The 24360-nt window shown below is 39.4% G+C and overlaps 1 protein-coding gene across 6 annotated transcripts in view; it reads left to right on the plus strand.

The window, feature by feature from the left end:
- NOL4 (nucleolar protein 4) overlaps positions 1-24360 on the plus strand; it is a 197510-nt gene that overhangs the window by 23363 nt on the left and 149787 nt on the right. For 4 of the 6 annotated variants that reach the window (XM_059815315.1, XM_059815318.1, XM_059815320.1 and 1 more), the window contains exons 2-4: positions 11272-11421; positions 22085-22196; positions 22700-22812. In XM_059815315.1, coding sequence (XP_059671298.1) covers positions 11272-11421; positions 22085-22196; positions 22700-22812 — 375 coding nt within the window. Of the gene's footprint in view, positions 1-11271; positions 11422-21895; positions 21910-22047; positions 22197-22699; positions 22813-24360 lie in introns of all 6 variants that reach the window. The other 2 variants (XM_059815317.1, XM_059815319.1) reach the window with 1 other exon arrangement.

Genomic DNA, 24360 nt, shown 5'->3' on the forward strand with positions numbered 1-24360 from the left:
CGCTGGTCAGGACTGAACATATGGTTGAGCAGTGTTTTTCAAAACTTGGTTCTGCTGGCAAGGATTGGCCTCTTCACGCTGTGGACTTTGTTTACGGTTGGGGAAGGGAAGAAGAAGAAAAGGAGAAAAAATTGCTGTAAATGATCTGACTATCTGCAATAGTGCTTCCTCACAGAAACACAGGTTTTTGCATCTGGCACTTTTTCTTGCCTAGGTTACGCAAGAGAGGAAAGTGCTGTTGTAGGAGTGAAAAAAAAATAGAATTAGGGAAACGTAGTTTAATTAAAGAAAAAAACTAGAAATAAGTTGTTAAAGAGCCCCACATAAGTGTGCTGAGGTAATTTCATTTTGTAAAACCTGATCTGTGCACACACACACAAATATTAACAAAACTAATTAAAAAAAGCAATATTCTTTATTTATCAGCTAATTTAGTTTGGTGATACTTTTGCGTGCACAAGCCCTCCCTCGGGTCTGACATAGGATCAAAAAACTTGGGTTTTTTTAATGTATTTTTGGAAGCATAAATTTTGCATCCCTCATAATGAATTTTCCTGAAGAACATGGTTAGATACTTGCTTCATGACATTTGCTGGCTACCCCAAAAACTTATTGCTGATATCTGACATGGCATTTGCTGCTTCTGTTTCAGATCTGGTGGAGAGATTGTGTATCCAATATTTTGCCTGATTTTTCTAGGTACTGTGTTGCTTCATCTGAGAACAGACCCTAATTCTCCCTACAGTTCCTACTTTGCTTTGGTTCGTAGATCATCAAGGCTGTAACACCACTAGTGCTAAAACTGCCTGAAGGCAGAAGTCAGTGTGCCAAGCACAGACCCAGGCATTCAGTCTTGTACAAATCTGACTGCTGAGTCCCCGGTGGCCTGTATCCCTGGTCAGGTAACATTACCTGTGCAATTACAGCGAGCCCCTTGATAATCCCTGCCCATTTGTCCTCGCAGAAGTCTAGAGGGACCTCCATTAGAGGCTGTTAGTTTATACTCCAGGATTATTTAGTCTTGGAAGTACCTTTTTGCTCCCTGCACCAAACAGCTTTCTTCCAGCGTGGGAAGTATACTGGTAATGTGGTCAGAGAAGCAGGCCACACATGGAGCACGGGGTGCCCTGGAGACTCCTGTCCCCTTTGGCACTGGAGCCGGGGACAGTTGTCATTCTGCGCTTTGCCTTCCAAGCGAGGTTGCTGAGCCAGCACCTGGGTTATATCAGCACCAAGGTTTTGTATGGGTGATGCAAAGGCACTAATATTTTCTCATCCGTCCCTACCACAAGCTGCCTGTACAGCACCAGTGCAGCTTAAATTCTGATCCCCAGTGTCTTTGCTGATGTTGCTAATGAGGTTACCAATTAATGGCACCTAATGGTCTGTTGTAGCAGTGGTTTTGGTGATGGAGACAGCTGTCCTCTGGGAACTGTGCTGAGACCATGAACTCATTTTGTATAAGCAAGTGAACAGCTGTTGCAGAAATATCGATGGGAGAGATTAGGTCACACACTTCATCTCTCTGCCACCCCAGGGCTATTCCTTGCAGTATGCAGCAGGTGGAAGATGGAAGCAACTTTAAGGGACAAAAGCCCTTGCTGGAGTTGGACACAGAGGTCTAGACACAAACCCACTATATCCCATTAGCAGTCTTCTGATCCATCCTGTTCCCCTAACTTTTTGCAGTATTTTACCAATTAACTAGGATTTTGAAACAACATTATTTTTTTAGAAGTTTTGTCACTGAGATGTGTTGATCTGTGGTGTGGTATCCTCTTGGCAGCTGACTGCAGTATGTAACTCTTGGCACTTGCATATCATGTTATTTATTAAAAAAGCTCCCTCTGCAAACACCCTTGCATCAGAGGCTTATGAGTATTTGGACTATAATTTAAAAATATACATTTAATTTCACAGGCAGCACTTTGGGGTAATGAGTTCTCATTATTTAAGCTTCACTTTAGTGTTAGGTTACTTTTGACGTACTGTAGTTGCATTTCATCAGTCTGAAAAAAGGTGGCATTATAGATCTACATTGCATTGCCCTAGTGCTTGAATACCTGTAAAGTATAGCACACTTTAAAATACGATTGTTTAATTGTTCATTTTTGGAACACGACAGGAATGTTAATAGTTAACATTTAGATAGTAGCTTGCCCATTTCTTTTTGCTGAACTGATGACAGTACTAAATATTTAGGAAAAAAACCCAAAACATACCAAACAGGTCCACTCTAGGATTCACACCCATTCATTTTAAAGTCCCCTACAGTCAAAAATAGTTGAAGAGAATTAGTTGTTTTATCCTGGTAACCTTATTTGGGAAAAGCAAATCTTTTCATGCTCACCGAAGTACTATATAGATACAAAGAACTGCCTATTTTGAGATGAAAGTAAAACTAAGTTTTGCATGTATTGTCATTGCTAGTAACTTTTAGAAACAAAGTTTCATGGAAATTAATGTACAGTGTGCTGAGCTGTCAGAATGGGGAGCTGAAGTCCCTTCCTGTCGAAATACCAGGAGTAGCTGACCCTTCCAGATTACCTGTGAGACTGAAAAGGCAGTTCCCCTGCTAAGCATTTAGCTTCGCATTGCAATCTTCTCTGGAAAAGTCTTGGAGTAACTATTTACAGCTTGGCAGATAGAATTATCAGATAAAATGTATGAAGAGTAGAAAGACATGAAAAAGTGTCTAAAGGGAATGTCATTTCAGTATTTGTACACTTAGTGGTCACTTGTGCTTCACTGAGTTGTTATCCTTCTATTTTTTGGCTTAGCCTGATGGTGTATTTAGAATTTTTTGAACAACCGAAGAAATCTGTAGACAGAAAGATTACCACCAACCTCAGAATCACTTATTTGAACTTTTTTTGGTGTCTTTTAGTTAGGAGAAATCTTATTTTATAGCTATCCTAATACTTACCTCTCTGTTCAGTTTTACTTTCAGTAAAAGAGTAACATGTAACTTTAATGGGATGAATTTTCACACACTTTCATCCTGTTTCATGGTAGAACTGAAGTCTTGGCAGTTCTTAGAGCGTAAAAACTGCAATTTCTTATAATTCACACAATTACAGAAAATTCTGGTAGAAGTTCCTCATACCTAGATGAATCCTCTGATGAGTCATCAAGAAGGAATAAATGCATTAAAACTTTGATCATGAATGTAAGCTCAAACAAAAACTTCAGTTAAATTTGGTTATGTTACACTCCTCCTCTGTTCAGTTATCCTTAATGTCCTAGATAGGTTTTTTGACCTCTCAGCTGCTTACCAGTGAGTTTGAAGTGGGCAAGTGAAGTGTGCTGGATATTTCCAGAACTGTAGTGAATATTTTCAAAAAAATAGATTTCAAAGTCAAAACTTAATTATTCCTAATAGAAAACTAACCCACTAGAAAAGAGACAGCATCCTTCAGGGAACAGGAAATAATAAAATCTGTTTATAAAAAAAAAAGAAACAATTATAGTGCGTTGCTTTTAAAATATAGATTTCTGAACAAACTATTCAGAAATGGCCTAAGATCAGAAATTATTTTCTAGATTATTTTTTAAAATGAAGAATTCATTGGTAAATGATAGTAAAGTTCAAATTAATCACAAAAAAATTGCAGTTTGCTGATTTTTTTTTTTTTTTTGGTGTTAGAAATTGACCAGAATTGTTGACTTTTGAAGTGCAAACTGCCATCCCCCTGCAGGTGTTACATGTGCTCTTCCTCTCTCTCTGTACAATTCTAGCTTTGCTTTAATTGGAATTGTCCCATACTTTTCACTGAATATGATGCTTTTAATGCCTGGGTTAAATTGTTCCTATATGAAATATACCGACTCAACATACTTTTGTAGACAGAATACAGCATTAATTTGCTTTCTCTGACAAAAAAAAACAAAACCAAAAAAAAGGCCAGCTGTAATAAGACTGTGCATCTAATGATGGAAGCATCACCTGCCATTTTAACAGGCTAAGTAGGCAGGAATTTGCTTGAGAGGAAGGCAGGTAGAAGGAGTAATGTGGCAAATACAGTTTCCATGTCAGAATAGGTGTTTGTTCAGCTTCTTTCTGTTCTCCCCAGTCACATCAGCGTGGTGTGTGTCCCTGAGCTGGATACTTAAGTATCTTTCTCATTGTTTTGGGTAATGTTCATCCCAATGCGCATGGGTGAAAAATCCCACCTCGTTGTATTACTAAGGAAGCTATGGCTGCATCTGCACTGGCATTTCAGTTTGGAAAAGCAATGTGCCCTTGAAACAAAGCTCCTGACCGTGCTTGCTGTGCTTTGTTACACATCACAGTGTTTTTTCAGTGCATGAACCAGATTCCTTTCAGTGAAAGAAAACTGGCATTTGTTCCAGGCATGCACCTACTGGGTTGCAACCAGAAGTGGGTGTCCAGTGCAGGGGACCAGGTTAGAGCTAGCCTGAAATACGTATGCTGTGGAATCAGCTCCTTGGTATCATCCCCTTTGCTCTACAGATCTGTTGCTCCTGTGGTGCCCTGCTTGCTCACGGGGATACAGCTCATGGTGTTTGGTTAGCCTGCAGCAACAGACTTCACAAATAGTAAAATGTGGCCTGCCTTGTGTCCTGTTTTTGTTCAGAACGGTTGTGTAAATGTTTAAACACCTAAGAAAAAAAAAAATCAGATGTTAGTGCGCTGAGGGAGAAGAGTACTCAGACCTCAGTTAAGAAGTAACTCTTAACTATGAAGAGTAAACTGCAACCAGGGCTCTGCCTGTCCTGTATGCCTCACTGGGGTCTTCTGTGCCATTCCTTCAAGGCTCTGAGTGCATTTGATCTTGAGGCGGCTTTTTGAAATTGCCTCTTGCTTCCCATGTCCATGCTTATTTTCAGTAGGAGACACAAGAGTCAGTAGAGACATTCCATGTTTCATTTCAAAGCTCTTTTCCTGTGCTAACACTGATGATAATAGATCTGCCTATCCATTCACGCTTCTGAAGAAAGATGAAAAAGAAAAGTTTCTGCCCTTCTCCAATATGGAAAGAGCTTTAAATATTTATCTCAGAGACCACTGGCCAGGTTATTATCCTGTTCACGCCAAAGGGACCTCTGAAGATACTTTGAAGGTACCTTGTCTATCATGAAAGAATCTCCAGGCCCATTTTACTATACTTCAAGGAAAGAAAGGTGACAGACCTTCCCCTTGCAGTTTGGTAAGTTGGATTTCACAACCCATTATCTCTAATTGCTAGAGCTTAATTTAATAGAGCGAGTGATTCACACCAGATGATGGCCTCACCTGAAAGGACTCAGTAGGATAGTCCTTTTGGGTGGGATCTTTTAGACTTATATGGCACTCAGCATTCACCCCTTATTGTTTATGGATAGAGATTTGGCTTTGGTGCTTTCCTATCATCTGGACTGGTCTAAGAGATAAAGGAGAAAGGGACGTCTGCTCCGTATTGATTTGGTCTCTCTTGCTGTTTATTGAGTCTCTTGGACTCCACTATCAAGACAGTTAGAGGAGTTTTTCTCACCTACAGCTTTCATAACATCCCAAAACTTTGCGTCTGTTGTTTAGTTTTAGTCTCTCATCTCACATGGCATATTAATTTGCCATTTTACTTCACTTTATTATTTTTATTTTCGTGATCTATTTCCACAATTAGTTTGACTCGTTGCTGCCATATCCTGGCTTATTGGTTTAGTCCTTGTAGGGTTTGTTGCTGTAAAGGCACCAGAGAGAGGACTTGTGAGCTGGAAATGGTTCTAGTGTGTATCATCTGCCTTACTATAACTCTGATTTTTCCTGTCTCCATCTGCTGGTAAAAGATGAGATTTGCTGTTCAAATAGATCATATAATGAGTAACAGAAACTTTAAATTTCAAATAATAAATAACCCTTTCTCTGTTATAGACACTTTCCATTAGGAACTGGATAGAAATGATCAATTTATTTATTTTTAGGCCACTTAATAATAGCTATCAAATACTAATAACTTTTGATCTGTTGTGGATTTATACCGCACTGACAGGAATGAGTTAGATATTCAAATGGATGTACTAATAACCTGGGAATTCAAATCAGTGTGCTGATGAAACTAGATTTGTTCATTTCTGTGGGAGTAAGAGACATTCTAAAATGGTCATCCCTCTTTTTAAATATTAATATTATTACAGTTACTGAGCAAGCAGATAAAGGAAGTAATGTATAACAGGATTTTCAGTCTGATCATTTATTTTGACTTATTTCTGCAGACAGGTATATAAGGCTCATGTTATACATAAACTACCATTGGTTCCTCCTAAGAGTTACAATACAAAATTTTCCAGTGTTGAATCCAAAGGGAGTAAAACACCTGCATACAATCGTGTCAGGAGCTCATTACGTATAAGCTAACAAGGTGGGGGTTTATGTGCAAAACTTTTTGTAAGGATATCATTAATTCAGAACACAGTGTTTCAGTCAGCAAAAGACTTTGCTTCCTATCCAGGGGAAATGCATCTTCAAGACTGCAAAAGGCGATACTAGTCAGCAGAGGTGTGGTGACACAAATGTGCTGTAACTCTGCTGTCGTCTGAGCTGGTCTATCAGAAAAATGGTACACATGGCTGCATTCAAAGCAGTCTTACATTTGTATGTGATTTATGTTATATAATGAAATATTTAGGCTGGTTGTTATTTCCATGTACTCCTAACGTTTTGTAGATGCTTCTGGCTTTGATGCTTTTACGAGAGAGATTTTTATAGACCAGAACATTTTCTATAAAATCACCAACCAAGCCTTTACTTTTATTTTCTATTTCAGTCTATCATGTGTTTATAGGAATATTTTTCAAACACTGTAAAGATTCTGATAGTTATATTCATTCACAAATCAAGAGGGTGTTTTATGAGACCTATTTCCCCCAAGAAATTTCAACATGAGATGGTGCAGGTATTCTCAAGCAAGGAACTGCAAGCACTTTTGTTTCAGTGGCTTTAATTTTAAAGGCTTGTATAAATTTTTTTCTCCTCTGCAAAGTAACTATAAAAATGACAGCCTTTCATTTAATAGATCTTTTTGCTGTCTTGACTACCTGTTTGCTTCACTGGCAAACTTTTTTTCCTTCTTTACTCCCACTAGCCTTGTAGGTTCCACCTCAATAAAAGAGATTGACTCTCTCCTCAAGCATCCTTGTTCAAAGGGATCCTTAGCACTTTCCAAGAGGTGCACAACTCTCTGTAAAAGTTACTTCTGTCCAGAAATTTATTCTTTGTGTAGATATCTAAAAGCAAACAAACAACTTTAACCTCAGAGTGCAAATGGAATTTGTAGGGCTGAAAATGAAAAGAAACATCAGTTTATTTGTATTCTGAGGACATAGGAAGATCACTGAATAAACATAAAACCAAGAATAAACAGGAAACCCTGCAATGCAAAGAAAGAGTAAAATTAAGTAGCTACTCATTGGTAAAGATTGAAACCATTCCAGGATTAATTGTATTCTGGCAGTGCCTGTCACACTGTTGGCCTGAGAGGAATCTGACACAACTGGTTTAGAGTACCTCTGTGATGGCTGAAACAAGTGGGATGAAACTCAGCCTAAAAGATTTCAGAGTCTAAGTCCAATTCTTGAAGAGAAACATTCAGTGAGGCTTCTATTCCTAAGTAATTTTAGAAAGTGGGGCTTGGACTCTTGCCATGACAAATGAAAGTCCTAAAAATACCTCAGTGATTTATAAATATCCTTGCTATTCCAGAGTTGTTAGTACTCAAGTCACTTTGGAAATGGCATTTAAGCTTCTCAGTCATAGAGTTATCAAGAAGGAACTCAATTAATAGCTAGTCTATCCAAGACTGGATTTACTTAAACTATCCCTGAGAGCTATTTGTCTAACCTGGTCTCAAAATCCTCCTATGACAAAGATGCCACAGCCTCCCCAGGCAAACTATTACTGTACTGGACTATCCACATCAATAATAAGTTTTCGTAATGTCTAATGTAAATCTCTCGTGCTGTGATTTAAGCCTATTACTTGTCCTGTCCCTTCTGGACATTGCACAGCCTTTCAGACACCTGAATAGCATATCATGTATTCCCTCATTTGTCTCTTTTTAGCCTTAGTTGAGGTTAAAAAAATGTCCCCTTAGGCACTGTGAAATTTTTTACCTCAAGCCAGGTTATAAAGTAGAGCTGCTTTGTTAATGCCTTTATTGAATAACAATTTCAGGATAGAAGTGTATTGTAATGGCATATGTCAGGAAAGCCTGATACAACTGCGTCCACTTCAGAGACTTTAGGGTCTAAATGGAGATTTGAGGTTGTATCACTTTCCCAACTTTGTACTTATTGGATGTCACTATTGAGATATCAGAAGTCTCAGTGAGTAGCTACCTTATTCAGGTTACTCATCTGGTGTATTGTTTCTGCAGTTAAGGCTCACATCTCTGCACAGCATTGCATGTTGCCAGATGGACGGAACAGCTTACTCACAGCAACTCAGGACCGTCTGCAGCACTGCAGGGTTTCTGAAACAAGGTCTACCTTACTGTCTTATACAACACCAAGCAGAATGAAGCCTGACCTAGTCATGTCCAGTCCCACAGACAAAGTTATGATGAAGTTACAAGTACAGAAGTTAAGGAATAATACTGTCTTCCCACTGAGTTTTCACTCAGTGTAAACCATTTTTTTCCTACCCTTTTTGACTGACAAGATTTGGAAAGTTTGTATTCATTTTCTGGCACTTCAGTGAGGAGGCATGACAGGGAGTTTGTGCAGATTTTACTTCTTTGTATTTTTAGAAGTAGTAGCAATGCTTACTGTTTTATTCAGTTGGATGGAGAAATGCAACTTGAGGAGCACACCCACATCATGCCTACCTACGTTTGGTTATCAGTGTCCGGGGAGGGGGGTAGAAGGACTACGAAAAGAGAGTACTGCACACTATGGCCACTGAAAGCAGCAGAATGAGTTTCCTTTTTGAGTTTCTTCTTTGATTATATTCCTAATGTTTGCATGTGTCAGCTCTGCTGAGGTGGCATCTCAGGTTTTAAATTAATATTGTTGTAATGCATTTCTCTTTAATTAAAAAAGAGAGCTCCCCCGTAGGAAATTTCCTAAAACAAAACTCATTAGTAATAAACAGATTAAATCTTTATCAGCTAATCAACACTATAAACTTCTGAGTGTTCAGAGAGCGGTGTGAGATAACACTGTCGTCATAATAAGAGTGTTTGAAATCATTAAGAATCCCACCGTGCCATTTGGGTGGTGAGAAAATAATGATTGAAGATGGGCCCCCCTACAGAGCTCACGTGTGAATTCCCCTAAAGAGTAAAGCTGCAAAGATCTGGGTTTTATGTTGGACGCATCTCTAAAGAATTTTTTTTTAAATAGTGGGCAATAGTGGTGGGCAATACCAAGCAAATTCTTAATGATGCTGATACCAGAACCTGTCACAACACCCCAACATTTTTGAGCTGGTTGTTAGTGAAATTTTAGGGACCGTTCATGGGATGGGAGCCTTGCCGCCTTCTCAGAGCAACTGTTCCCAGCTTGTCTCTCTGAGGCTTTAACCTGTGGTGGAGACTGCACTGCCAATTCCTCATCTTCTTCCACCACTTCCATCAGGACTATGGCAGTCATCTCATCACGCATGTGCGGGAGTTCTGCTCTGGTCCAGCTGTCTCCTGGGGATAAAGAGCACAATCTGCTTTGCAGATGGAAGGGACCACATAGCTTTGGGTAGGGACCCCTCTGAAGAAGGTTGGACATAGTGGAGCAGGACAGGACAAAACTTGTCTGGCTGGTCGCATATGAACACCTCCTAACCCGACAGCATTTGGAGTCGTGCACATTTAGAAAGTCATGCTATAGAGGCACTGACATTTTCTTCATCACTACTGGGAATGTGTCAGAGCTCCTCTGTGTCACCCTGGGGGGTTCTTTGGAGCCATTGGGTTTACTTGGGTTCTTTCCATGAACTCTATGAAAAATGAAAGTAAGTGGGCTGGAATAAAAATAGCAGCAGTGAATAAAATAAATAAATCATGTTTGTCCACATCCAGCAAACTTACTGGAATGGGTTAGCAAGAAGTTCTGAGCAGGGGAACGGCAACTGGGAGTCATACATAATTATTGCTTTTTCATTTCTCATCTTTCATCTTTATTTAGTCACTGCAGCAATAATTGCATGTGTTTTGTCACAAGAGGGTCAATGTAAATCAGTTTTGTTGTGGCATGAATTACAGCAGCAGTAATGGTATTATCAAATGTGTTAAGTTTGGAGTACCCTTATTACTTAAAATACACATTGAAGGTTAGGTGACACTGCTGCCTCCAGAGGTCTAAATTCAAATACTGTGTTGGAGTACAAGTGAATTGGCCATTCTTATTTTATTCTTCATATACTTATATTGTATTACAAAACACAGCCTGCTTGATAGATGCCTGCTCTGGAAAAACAAGAGTCCTAGTTCCTGCCCCTTTATTAGAAATAAATCCACAGATAGCTGTAAAACAAAAAAACCCTCCTATGAATGGTTCTGTTTAAAAGGCGGGAACTGAACTGCATTGATTAATTTCAGAGATATTGGGACTCTTTCTCTTTAGAATACTTCAGCTACCATGGCACTATCACTTTTGAAAATCAGATGGTAGGTGTCCTCGCTTTTCTCTCACTTGTTCCAACTGGACATCTGTGTGCAAAAATCACAGATTTTAAAAACATCCATTTCTTTTCCTCATATTGTGATATGTCTTCATGCAGTATATTTTCAAGCAGGTTTTGCAGGGGTAAATTGTTTGTAACAACTTCTTTGTATTCATAATTACAGTCAACTCTGTCACCTGTGAATTAAAACCTTTTATGAAATACCTTTATGAAATGCTAGGTACAGATTTGCTGGGCGGAGAATGAGAGGATAAAAGAGTTGTTGCGTTCTTATTAACAGCCGCATAATGCATTTCTGTGCCATGTGTTTGGGACTGCTTCTGCCTTTGAATCTTGTTTGTGCATTTGGAGACAGAAGCACAGATACTTTTTGTTTCATTTTTAAATACTGGAGTGAAAGATCACTTTCCATCAAGAGACCAAATGCCCTGGCTTGGCAAAATGGACTGCTTGCAAGGGTCCATGTGATCCTGCTGATCATACAGCTTTCCTACAATACTGTTTCTGTCATTCACAGGGTGGGTGACCTTCAGGTCTCAGTGGAAGGGTCTTTAACTCCCTGCTAAAAAAGGAGAACGTGTCCCATGATTATCATAATATATCTATTCATCCTGTCCTCCTTACTTTTTCTTTTCTCTTTTTTTTCTTTTCAGGATGGAGTAGGTGTAGATGAGAAGCTGTCTTTACGGCGGGTAGCCGTCGTAGAAGATTTCTTTGACATTATCTATTCCATGCATGTGGAAACTGGGCCTAATGGAGAACAAATCAGAAAACATGCTGGACAAAAGAGAACGTATAAAGCAGTAAGTAAAAAAACCCAACCAACCAACTAAAAGTGAGCATCAGTGTCTAAAAGCGTGAATTATTTGGGCTTAGTCACATGGCTTGCAATTTGTGTTTTTTTCCAGCTGGTTTACTACTCTAACCCTCATCCTCAAATTTATTTCAGAGATCTTTCAATAATGCGTGAAAACATACAGCTTAGAAATCAGGAGGGCCACATTTTCTGTGTAATAAGGGCCAGATCCATTGACTTCAGTAGAGATTTTCACATTGGTACATGCAGAGAATTTATTCTTTCTGTAATGGTTTGACAATTTCTCTGATAACTCTGTATTAATTAATTGTTATTAAATGGATGAAGTCTTAAAGTAGACTTGGAGGGGATTGCCACAGCTTTGCTAAATGAGGTGCTGTACTTCAGCATATAAATGAAGCTGCCTTATAGTTTATTGCTGCAGACTAAGTATACTTAATGGTTTAGCAGTACAAAAACTTGTAAATATCCTAAATTCAAAAGGCTGGAAAGCTGCTAGGTATAGTGAAAGAATTATTGAGAGGGCAGCTCTCACACCTGCATAAACTGGTTGAGTAGTGAGAAATGATTATTTTTAAGATTTTTAATTGCTTGTTGTTGCTTGACCTAACCAGTTCAGCCACTGCCTTAAAATAGCTATAAATAGCTGTTGTGGTTAGTGGCACAAATGTAACACTTTCTTTTCTTATGGAGATCTAATGAAACATTTACTGCACTTTCCCAAGGTGCTTAATATGTATCTGCTTGCCTGGATTTGGATGGCCAAACTTCCATGTGCAGGGCTGTGATAGTGCCAGGCACGCGCAGCGTTTGATCCAGACCCACCTGCCCAGCTGTTTCCAGCTGTTGAAGCACCGGGGGCTCCCCCAGAGTGGCAGGGCAGGGGCTCCCAGCCAGGGCCTGTCCCACCACCCCGGCCAGGGTGCAGGGCATCTGAGGCACCCTCTCCCCATGGCCACAGTGGTACAGGGCCGGTGGGGGGCTGCGCACAGGGCCCTGAGGTGACCTGTCACCCTGAACACAGTGTTCTTCACCTTAAAAACAACCTGTATTCATATCAGGCATTTTTCATGAGAGGTCACCAAAATATGTGGGAACTCCAGGTTTCTGATATCCACATCTTCAATTTTAGCCATAAGGAATAGCTATTTTTCCATTACTGTTTTTTTCAGGTATATAACAATCTTTACTATGTATCTATGAATCCCTTCACAGATATTTTATTTATAGGCTATTTCAGAGGTTTGTTGTGGGATAAGCTCTTGGCAAGTTTTCTTATAATTTGTTCCTGGCGGTATTGACCTTAACATAGATGTATGAAGAAAGACAGCAGTCATCTGGGTGTGCTTTGTAAGGCTTGGAGTGATATTTCAGGGTGAACAAATGCAAACTGTCTAAATTAATTTTAATTTGTCACCTTGGCCATTTTGATACTTGGTCTTCTCTTTTAGAAAGCATCAGAAAAGTAGTATTTTCATTGACCTTTCTCTTTCTATTTTGTTTTACTTCAGTAAGCTGTTCAAAGGTATAGATCACAAACTTTGTAAATAATATACAAGTATAAGGAATGCTGCCAACTATAAATACAATACTTCAAGTCATCATCCTACAAATACATGCCAAGTATAATATTTACTACCGTAAGAATCCCATGATTCCAGGTCAGATAAGAAATTTGTTTATTGTGAACAGCATGAAAGACAGCTAGTGTCTCTTCTGTGAGAGCTATTTGTGCAGATTCAATAGCCTACACAGTAGTTTTATTTGATGTTAACTTTTATTTTAATTGAGACCTGAGCTTATTATGTTGTTATTAGAGAATAAAGATGCCCAAATGTAAGTTTGTGTCATTACCAAAGTCTGCAATATTTGTGCATTCATGCCATTGCATATTAGTTTATTAAGGGCATTAAGTCATATTTCCCAAGGACAGGATTCACATACATAATTTTTAAAGATTTCCATAGATTAAAAAAAGGAAAAAAGACTCCAGAAAAACTAATTTCAACTCTTGCTCTCTATCCCAACATGAGAATTAGGTTAAATAAACAGGCCTCAAACTCTACCAGACTAACTGGGGAAATGCAAGCTCCTTTACTGGATCTGTCCATGAAAATGCCTTCACTAAAAATGATGAACTCTATTGTTGGTCTGTTCCAGCAAGCCACACAGTATCTATCATCTCCTCTGTGGCACTGCAGGACAAAAGAGGTAGTGTCTCGGGTAACTGTCTCACAAAATGTTATACCCTAAAAGCTTTATAAATCAAGCTGAAGTACTTTGGCAGGGCTTAATTTTATTAAGTGAATTGGGAACAAGATTAATTTAGTCTTGTTTCTTCATTCACATGTCAAAAGTGAATCATCCTTGAGATCTCTGAATGTATTTATCATACATAAGTATTCACCAAATAGTTTGAGTGAAGAATTTTTACAGGAAGGATGGTTCACAAACTGTGTGCTACAACTGCTATTTGTTACTCATAGTTGATGGCATATGATGATCACATTGCTTCTGCTCTCTGACTGGTTAACCAAAACATTTTAACAGAGAAATGATGGGGAGAAAACCACCACAATTTTGGTACAAAATTGTTAAACTTCTGCAGTTCATAAATATTGTAATGGATTTTCAGTACCTGACTATTTCTAAAAAATTAATGGCACAGCCCTAAGAATTGCAACATATTGATTCCCAGTAATTAATTTGCTTATATATGTGTTAGTTTCTATTTTCAATAGCGAACCTGCCCCACTCAAAATTTTGAGTAGCACTCAAGCATGATTAGAACGGTAATGAAATTGTCAAAGGTGACTTAATTAAATACTGTTTGCATTTATATGGAGTAACAAACTTGGAATAGGTAGGGTCTTTTTAATTTTTGATAGAGTAACCCCAGATGCTGGAGTGCTAAAATACATCCGTATGTCTCTCTGAAAGCGTGTTCAGAACAGCTTACAAACTCAATCAATGAATCTGTAATCTGCACTGATTTGTTTATGTTAACTATGTGGAAACAAATGACATTTTTACAACTGATTTCAGCGGGACTTCCTACAGTGGTGCTGCAGAGGAGGATAAATAGGATATGGTACTTGGTACTTCTAAAAAAAGCAGTGTATTGGAAGGGAGCCTTTGTATTTTAATTGGGGCAGCAATGTACAAAACTCAGACTTTATGATTTCTTGGCACAAACCCTATAGATTGATTAGGAAAGCATCTGTGCTTCAACACTTAAGTTTAGAATAAGGTCCCATTTTCTTCTTCTCTGAACACTAACAAATGAGAAAGGAATTGTACGAAGTCTATGCAGATGATGTGGGAGAGTAATCTTGAAAATACTCAAAAAAGAGTGAGCTTCCCATTTAACTGTCAGGTTTTGTGCTTGTTTCAAGTGCCCAACCTGTATACAATATAAGATTGATGGGCTGTGTTCCTTGCCAGCATAACTGTAGGTAGATCTATACCAGCAAAAAAAAGACCTGGCTTATATATATAAAATGAAACCAAGAACTTTCAGTCATATCTGGAGTGTTGCAGCACTGACATACAAGTACACCAGACTGAGGGAATACTTAAAACGATGTTTATAAGCTCAGCTAGTTTCCCAGTTCCCAGGGAAGTTTACAAACAGGGAAAAAGTCGAGGGCCTTAATCTGGGAGATAATTACCTCACAAAGGCAGGATATGTGACACAAAGCCTGGCCGAGTTGGTTGCTCAGCAGGGGCACAGGTGACTAGGAAGGTGTGGAAGGTGAAAGGAGCGTGTTCCTTGGTGCCAAGGAAAGCAGTGGTGCCCAAACACGTCTCTGCTCATCCTGCATTGCCCCCAGGTCCTCTGCCGGACTCCATAGAAGGTGGGGTGAAACGTGCTGATGCAAGGAGTTGGTTAAGCAGTTGGGAGAAAGTACCAAGAATTGTCATAGGGGTGACTCTGCTAGCACTCACTGCTACAGCTCAGTGTCCTAGAGGAACTGTGTTGCTTTGGGATAGTACTTTTCACTCTCTGTCCTATAGGACTTATTTTTGTGTAGGCATCCCACCCTGAAAGGAGAACTGCGGTGTCAAAGTGGAGATGGGGACGCACAGGAGAGAAGTGTTCAGGAGAAGAATCCATCTGGTGTTTTGGGAAAGTTGTTCAACAAGTGCATAGCTGGCTTTCTGTGCCTTTGCAGAGCTGCATTCCTTGATTTAAACTTTTCAGCTGTGTCTAAAATTCAAATTCAAGTGCTGAGGGATATATCAGAGGTGGGAGTAACTGGGAAAAGTTGTGGCTACAGTAGCAGCATAATGCAACAGGCTCAAGCTGTTGGGACAACTCTTTGTGATTCAGTGCAAACCAGGAAAAAAATAGCCTTACTATGTTTTTCAAGAAACTCAAGTAGTCTGTGACAAGACTGACGATAGAAAACATCTCTGCCTCCTCTCAGGCCCAGCTATAGGTACAGGTAGGCCAGAATTAGTGATCAAGCCATATATTTCAGAGTAGATTGTATTTTCCTTTAATATTCTTAAAAAATATGTTAAATTTTCATTCATTTAGACAATAGACTACGAAGAGTAAGTGCCTCACCTTTGTATGTTATATTTGGACAAAGTTGCCTGTGACTAAGTGAATTATCTATCTGAGAACTCTTTGTGTAAGTCTTATAGCCACCTTAAACACCTTAAATTCTATGTGCATATTCTACTTGAATATTTTTACCTGTAAAGGATGATCTAATATCTGCCTTTTGAGCCTGTGTAGCTGCTATGCGAAGCCTTGAAACGTTACAGCAGTGAACTTGAGTTGTGAGTGAGGGTTGTGTCTGAGCAGGAGAAATGGGTCAGTTAATAAAATTCCCAACCCATGAATGAAAAAAGAGCACTGGGCTGATGAGCTGGAAGAGAAACAGGCTTGTAAAACATAGGGGAGATATTGATGTGTCAAGGGAAAGTAGCTTGAGGCAAGACTCTGATCAGATAGGTAGTACATAAATATGTAATATCTGAGGCATAACAGGAGTGTGTTAGGTGTGCAGCAATATCTGGGGTCCTGTGCTTCATCTAGTTGTTGCAGTAATAAATGTTTCTTGGTTTGGGATCAGGCTGTTGAATCGCCTCCCTCTTTCCCGTCACCCTAAGAGAAACCTTCTTCTGGTTTGTGGATTGGAACATGGTTTGTGGAACATGGCATGACGTTTTTCCCTTCCCAAAAAAAGAATGTGCTAGCAAGTCCCCTCTGAGCATCACAGTGAACGTGTCTTCCTTGGGGAAGAATTTTTTGACAGGTCGCACTGTGCAATAACATTGTCTCCTTCCAGTACAGCTTTCCTGATCAAACAGGGTTAAAGCAGGTTTGGGGCCTGTCTGGTTTCCGTCCAGGGCAGACCTCAGGGAAGCAGAAGAATATGAGGTTTGTGCAGGGCCTTAATACACTTAAATCCTTGTATCCATGCTGTTCCTGTGTGCATGGTGAAATAGCCGAGTCCCGTGCACTTTTACTCTGCGGACTTGTTCTTGCTTCTTTGCAAAGGGCAAGTATTGAGTGTCTTGGCACTGGTCCCACTAGCAGGTGCTCCCCATTGCTTCCCTTGCAGAAACTGGCTTCTGCTACGTGGAAGGGAAGGGAAGGAAAGGGAGCTGTGAACCACAAGTTTAGCACAAGAGGGAACAGCATTTTCCCCAGTATAGCAGGGTAGCGAGCTCTTGATAAAACTCCCAGCAGTAATATATCTGCTTTCCTATGTCAGCCTTCTATTCTGACCTCTTGCTAAGGAAAGAAGAGGACTTTCCTTGGCTGGTTTGCCCTCCTGTCATCAAGAAACCAGTTTCTGCCACCTGCTTTGATGGCTGTGGGCCCAGGACAGATTACCATCTTCACTCTCTCTCCCTGTCTCTCTCTCTCCTCTTGGAAGTCTTCTTTAGATAATCTCCCCCGCCTTACCTTCCTTAATTAAAAAAATATACACACACAACAAAAAAAAAAATCTCTATTCTGACACATCATATCTTCCAGACTACACATACATCCTCCATGTTAATGCCTTAGGGGTTAATAGGTTCACTTGCAAAATTTCACTCCCTCTCCTCACACTTGTCTTTCCTGCTCTGCCATATGTGTCCTAAAATCTGCCTTTCAGTTTAGAGCTTGTTAATTTTCCAAACAAAAATGTAGCTCTGTGCTTAAATCATCTGAATGTTGGAGAGCATAAAGGAAACTTTGCCTGTTTTCTCTGCCTGCGTGATGCAACAGGAATGCAATACGCTTCTCATCATAGACAATTAGGGCATGCATCACTTAGCTCCAATGTAAATCAGATTACATGCTCAGGTACTGGATTACTTGTTTTGTAGTAGTTGTGCTCTTCATAGGATCCAGTAAACAGCATGTAGGTTAATTATAGATCTGGAAGGCTTTTGTTGTTGGGTGTTTTGGATGGGTTGATATATGTCAAATTCTATTATATTGCAGACTTTTTGTGAACGGTGAAATAAGGTCATAAAAGTTTTGACTCTGAAACTGCTGAAGTCAACTCTGTTTTTATTTTCCTCTGAGTTCCGAGTTTAAATGAAATACGTGTAGGTGCATGCGGACTGTATTGTTAGGAAATGTTCTGCTTCTCATCCTGTGACTTCCAGGGCTAAAACAAACCCTGTATGATTTTGGCACTCTTTGCTTAATGCTCCAGATATCTAGTTTCTTCTTCATATAATTTTTTCCCGTTTACAATGTAAAAAGCATTCAGCTGTAAGAGCTATACCTAGTACACAACATCTGAACACCAATCTGCTAGAATCTGGTTATTTTGTGATTTGTTGATGATACAGAATACATCCAGATACAAGGTAACACATTTCTACAAGCAACAGAAGATACGCTAATGTGCAAAAACCACTAGTAAGAATAAGGAATCACATCAGGATACTGCTAACGCATAATATTTGAAAAAAGTATGCTTATAATTTTTTTAAAGCAATACAAGTAATTTTATCAATATGGTAAATCAGCAGTGATTGTTCTTTGATTGGTATAAGCATGTGCATGAGCAGTTTCTTGTAAGTCATGCCAAAAATATGTCAGTCTGCATTGTCAGTGTGTGGATGTAAATAATGCAGTATCCCCCACTTCAATTCACTTTTCAGGCTTAATTTTTTCTTAAAATGTAGAAGTGTGTGGGTTTGGGTTTTTTGTCTGGAATTGCAATAAAACAATATTCTTTTATTGCAGTACATCACTGAATGAGATGGTCTAGCTATACTTTTTTTTTAGCTCACGGCCTTGAGAAGAGAGCTAGAAGCAGGGCCGCTGACGACAGTGAGAATATACAGCATCAGTGAGGACTGAGTCATTACTGCTTTCTTTCAGATAGAATAGAGGACAGAAACAAATTTTCCTGATGAAGTCAGACCACTGTCTAAAGTATCTCTCTATGGTTACTTAGAAAGTGTCATAGGCCTCCAGGTTGTGCTCTGAAATACTCACATGCAAGCCAGTTCCATGTCCTACATCAGTCCAACCCTGTGCACAAGCTGGTAAGCTCTGCTGAGGGGTGAAATATAGGATATTGTGTTCAGCCTTGGGCTAATTTGGTTAGAGAGCTTCCCAGCTACAGCTGGTGCTAAGCCAGTGGGTTCAGAGTATGGCCAAAGTGAGCAAGCGGCTATCTGCGTCTTACAAAGTAGATGTGCCCCTCTTTAATGAGAAAGGCAAACAGGAGTCTGCACTGTTGGGGGCGTGAGGTTTGGGGGATTTTGTAAGCTTTCTGGCACTCAAAATTGGAAAGAGCTTTTTTTTTCTCCTTATTCAAGGAGAAAGAACAAGGAAAGTGTTGAGTTAAGTCCTCTACATATCTCTTTTAACATGATACCTATTGTGTTATGCCAATTTATACAGGTTGAAGTCTTGGACTGTAAGTGATTGATTGAAATTACCAAGTAAACAGGGGTGGAAGTTGGTGGAAACTAGTGTTATTTAGGGAAGGGCATCCTTAAAACTGTGTTGCAGTGGGAGGTTGGAGACAGAAGCATCTGCCATGTGGACAAATTTAGTTATAAAACCCGGTTCCCTTATAGTCAGTAGAGCATACCTATCAAATCTGGGAACTAGCTCACTTGCTTTCCGTGGAGGATTTTCATCTTGTTTCAGCAGAACTGGAATTTTGACAGAGATGCTTGATTAGAATAAATGGAGCATTCCTATCAAATGCAGGCAACTAATGAATTCATGGGTAAGCTCCATTAATTTCAATACAGCGCTAAATGTGTTAAATGTTATGAGAGGTTGCTGTGTACATGCACTTACCAATTTTCTTAATGCTAAATTCTAGCTGATTTTAAGTTCTTTTTTTATATTCCATAAAGCATGAGTATAACCAATGATTTTATATTTAGAAAGGTAAATAAGCATCTGTTCTGTGGTATAAAAAACAGGAAAAATAATCTGAAAATATTTTTTGGTAGAATCTCCCATTCAAAAGTGACTCCATTTAGTGCCTTCATTTTCAGATAAATTGTTTCAGGCCCAGAGAAAATCTTTGCCAATTTTCATCACAGAACAAATTTTGCTTTTATACTAATCCCCTTCTCCTCCCCAAAATAAGATTTCTGTTATATAAGAAAAAGATGATAAACAGCCTAAACAGCAAAACCATAAACAGGATGATATAATTTGCGTTGTTATTTTACAATGCATCATTTCCTGTGTATTCCCATGACTCATGTCACATCAACAAACACTAACTTAAACTCCAAACTCCACCCATTTTCCAAAGACTGTCACTGATTAATTTGGTCCATGGAGTTTTAGGAAGCATAAGCTTCAACACAGGGTAGGTAGGTGACAAGCCAAGGAGAAGAGTGTAAGAGAATTATAGCAGGCCATTCCTCCTCCTGTTAGCATCCTTGTGAGAAGCATGAGTGATTTGCACAGTATTTAATCCCATTTACATCAAGTTAAAGAAAGATATCTTGTCCTTTCTGTATCCGCACTTTCATACACCCCACCTCCATCTTTCTGCTCTTCTTACAGAGACTTGCATCAACGCTTGATAGGAAATCATATCCTGCTGTTGATTTTACAATAAGGGAATACAAGCACATATCAGTTGACTCTTCTTTTAGTTTCTCTTGCTGGGACTTTGTCTTTCTTTGGGGATTACCTCCATTGCAAGGCAACCACCCTGGCTGGGAAAAGAAGGGCTAGAGATTCCTTACAACACTTGCACTGTTCAGTGTATATACATACGCTTATATAATAAAACACAGAAAAACCATGGCTTTGCCTGGTAACATCTTGACAATGTCCAAGTTTGGAGATTCTTCCACTCATCTGGTAAGCCTGTTCCAGTGCACTGGCCTCCTAGAGAAGTTTTTCCTGATGTCCAGTTTGAACATCCCAACCCTCAGTTGGTGGCTGTTGTCCCTGATTATAACCTCTGAAGAGTTTCTCTCCACAGTTTTTGTAAGTCCCCTTCAGGCAGTGGCGGGCTGCAATTAGATCTCTCCCTGCCTTGCAACCTACTCTTTATCACACAAAACAAATCCAGCTCCCTTAACTGCTCCTTCAAGTCACTTGCTTTAGGCTCCATCTGCCATGGTGGTCTGCCACAGAGCCCTCTCCTGCTTCTCAGCAGCCTTGTTGAACAACGGAGGGGAAAGCCAGGCACATTATTCCAGCTGCTGTCTTACCAGCACTGAGTAGAGAGGGATAATAACTTTTCTTGATCTGCTGGACATACACTTAATGTAGCCAGTATGAGATTTGCTTTATCTGTGATCAGACCGTATGCTGTTGGCTCATTTTCAGCTTGGCACCAATTATATCAATTTCAGCTGGCACCTCCAGGTCCTTTTCAGGCAGGCAAAAATGTCTATGAAGATAGGTGCATCCTTGGGGAGGGGAAGGGGAATGCAATCTTTAAAAACAGCAATAACTGCTTCTTCCTCTCCCCTTTCAAAAAATAAAAAAAACCCCTCTGACGCTTCCTTGCATGTATGTGGTTGGGAAGAATGATAATGTTGAAAGGAGGAAACAACCAAAGTCTGTTATTTGAAGGTATCTCCACGTAAAGCAGAGTGTCTAAAATCAAGTGACTTCTAAATTCTGTTAACTGTTAGTAAAAATAACTTATTTACCCTACAGTATTAAATCACAAGCTTTCCAAGAATTTTTTCGCAAACATTCAACTATGAAGTTAAAATAGCAAGGAGACTGTCATCGCTGCTAATGCACTGAGTTCTGTATCTGTCTACATATTGTTACAATAAAAATAAATAGAGCGCATAAGCCAAGCACTTTCTTTTTTTTGGTATTGGTTATAAGAAAAAGGTTGCTTTTTAACTTTTTCTAAAAACATCCCTCAGTGGAATGCCTGTTATGTATGGATCTTTTTCTGAAAGGAAATCAAAAAAACCTGTAAACAGAAGACGAAACCCCTTTTGATATAAGTGAAATTTTGTTCAGTATCGACTGTTATTAGCCATTAGATGATAAGTAGGCAGATTGGATAGATGTTTCTTGAAATCCTATGTAGTATGGAGAACATGCTTTCATTGTGCTTCCTGGCATTATAAGATAATATGCCTTATTTGGAAATACAATGATCAGTTCTGTTAAATCATGTTCAATCAGCTTATATAATAACACCAATATTTTTTATTCATTTCAGATTTCAGAGACCTATGCCTTCCTACCGAGAGAAGCGGTGACACGATTTCTAATGAGCTGCTCAGAGTGCCAGAAAAGAATGCATTTAAACCCAGATGGAGCGGATCATAAAGGTAGTTTTAGTGTCAAATAGTGGGATGTAAAGTCATTTTACTCCTAATACCCATTTATATTTTCCTAGCTTAAGTGAGGGTTCATAAAAATTTGCTAGACTGGAACAGTTCAATAAGTCAGATCATCTCGTTTACTTAAGCTGGAAGGTAGTGAATCTTCTGCTTTTGTTAAGGATGGAGTGTAATACCATATGCACCCTCAATAGAAAGATTATTTTATCTGGAGGAAATAATTTATTTTGTTATGGAAATGTTTATGCGGGGGCTTAAATGTAAGGAATAGGTAGGGTGTGTGTGCTGTAGTCATTTAGGATAGAAGAACTCATTGGTTTTCAGGGTTTTGAATTTGATTTTCTTTTTTCTTCGGGAGACTTCCATCTGTACAGCCTACAAGCAATTGAAAATGCCAAAGTTAGAACTAAATGATATAACTGACTTTGACTGCAGAGTAGGCTGAAGTAGCCTCCACAATTAACATATTATGCATAATATTTTTATTGCAGATAATGGAAAACCTCCAACCTTGGTGACCAGTATGATTGATTACAACATGCCGATTACTATGGCCTATATGAAACACATGAAGCTGCAGCTACTAAATTCACAGCAAGATGAGGTAAAACCTGAAATCTTTTAAGTTTGTTTTTCTGTTCTCCTGTGTTCTTAGGTGCTTGTATTTGTGGTAGCCAGGAAACTGAACTGAAGATGAATCTTGATCCCATCTTTATAATTTCATTGCTAAAATAGTGAGTCTGAAACCAAACCAAGGCTGTGTGCAAGTAATCAGATTGAGAGAAAATGTCATGACTTCCCTCCCTTCTGTGGTTGGGGGTAATATGCTGTACTGCTTCAAATTACCTGAAGGTGCCCTTTTACTGTCTGGACCAGTGGAAAGGTTAAGGGGGGCAGCATGTTCACCTGAGACTTAGTGCTGTGCTCAGCAGTGACTTTCATTTTCTACTTCTAGAAAGCAATACCATCAACAGCTGAAATGAATGCCACCATGTTCTCAAGGCTAGCAGCCAGGATGCAACACATTATAGTGAGATAGATGGAAGCCCTGGCAACATCGGTTGAAATCTTTAAGGCAAAAAGCTTGATAAATTAGAGAAGGGGTTGCTTTTGAAACTTTGAAAAAAAAGCCAAGAAAAAAAAGGAAGAGAAGTAGTCTGAGAATGAAGCTTCTTCAGAGAGAATTGGAGTTGAATTGCATTTATTTCTTCTTGAAATTTTCCAGATCTTAAGTGCTTCATCAATTGGATGGCATCTACCAAATTATTTGTAATAAACTCATTTTGCTAGAAATGTGTTCATTTACCATTTGAGCTGCCAAATATTTAGAAGCCCAGCTATGTGCCAGCCAAAAAGCAGTCCTGCATGCTGTGTCCTTCTGCCTGACTACAAGATTTTTTTTAATAAAGAAAACCCTCAAAAACAACCTTAGCAGCTGGATTATGTCAAAGATCCTGACTGACTCCTGACTTCTGTGGAGTCAGCCAGATTTGTTTTCATAATAAGTAGATATGGGCTATTGGTGGAGATCTATGATTTTATTCAACACCCCATAGAACGGGCATTTCATCACTCTTCTAGAAACATCAGGATTCTTGTTTTGCTTTTGCCTTTTTTTAAATTGTGGAGGGTGTGGGGAGAAATCCCCAACTCTTGAGTTTTTCACGCACAAATGCAGCCTGGTCATCTTTCCCTCCTATTGAGTGTCCCCTCTGTGTGCTGACCCTTTTCAAGAATCTGGCAGCAGAGTTTCAAGCAGCAGGAGAGAAGAGGCTTCATCCCTGCAGTAGCCTTAGGAGTTAAAGGACTCTTTGGTTTTCCCACTTCTGCCTTTTGGGAATTACTCCTCCCACAACAGGGTCAAGCACTCATGCTGGATCATGGCCACCTGCCACAGTGCTTCTACAGCCTGAATGTTTAGATGTAGTCTTTCTGGTCTGATGACTGAAATTTTTGTTAAACCAGTTTTTCATCTAGGTGAACCAGTGGCAACGATGCGGTGGCAGAAGGAAGCACCATTTGTTGGTATCTCCCTGCCCAGCTCGGTTTTGCAGCTCTAATGTTACTGTGTATGAAATGTTTGCAGCACTGGATTTATGAAGAGTAATTTTTGATATGTTTTAGTAATAATGTGTTTGCCAGGGCAGAGTGG

The sequence above is a fragment of the Gavia stellata genome, chromosome 3 (assembly GCF_030936135.1).
Source record: "Gavia stellata isolate bGavSte3 chromosome 3, bGavSte3.hap2, whole genome shotgun sequence".
Classification (NCBI taxonomy): domain Eukaryota; kingdom Metazoa; phylum Chordata; class Aves; order Gaviiformes; family Gaviidae; genus Gavia; species Gavia stellata.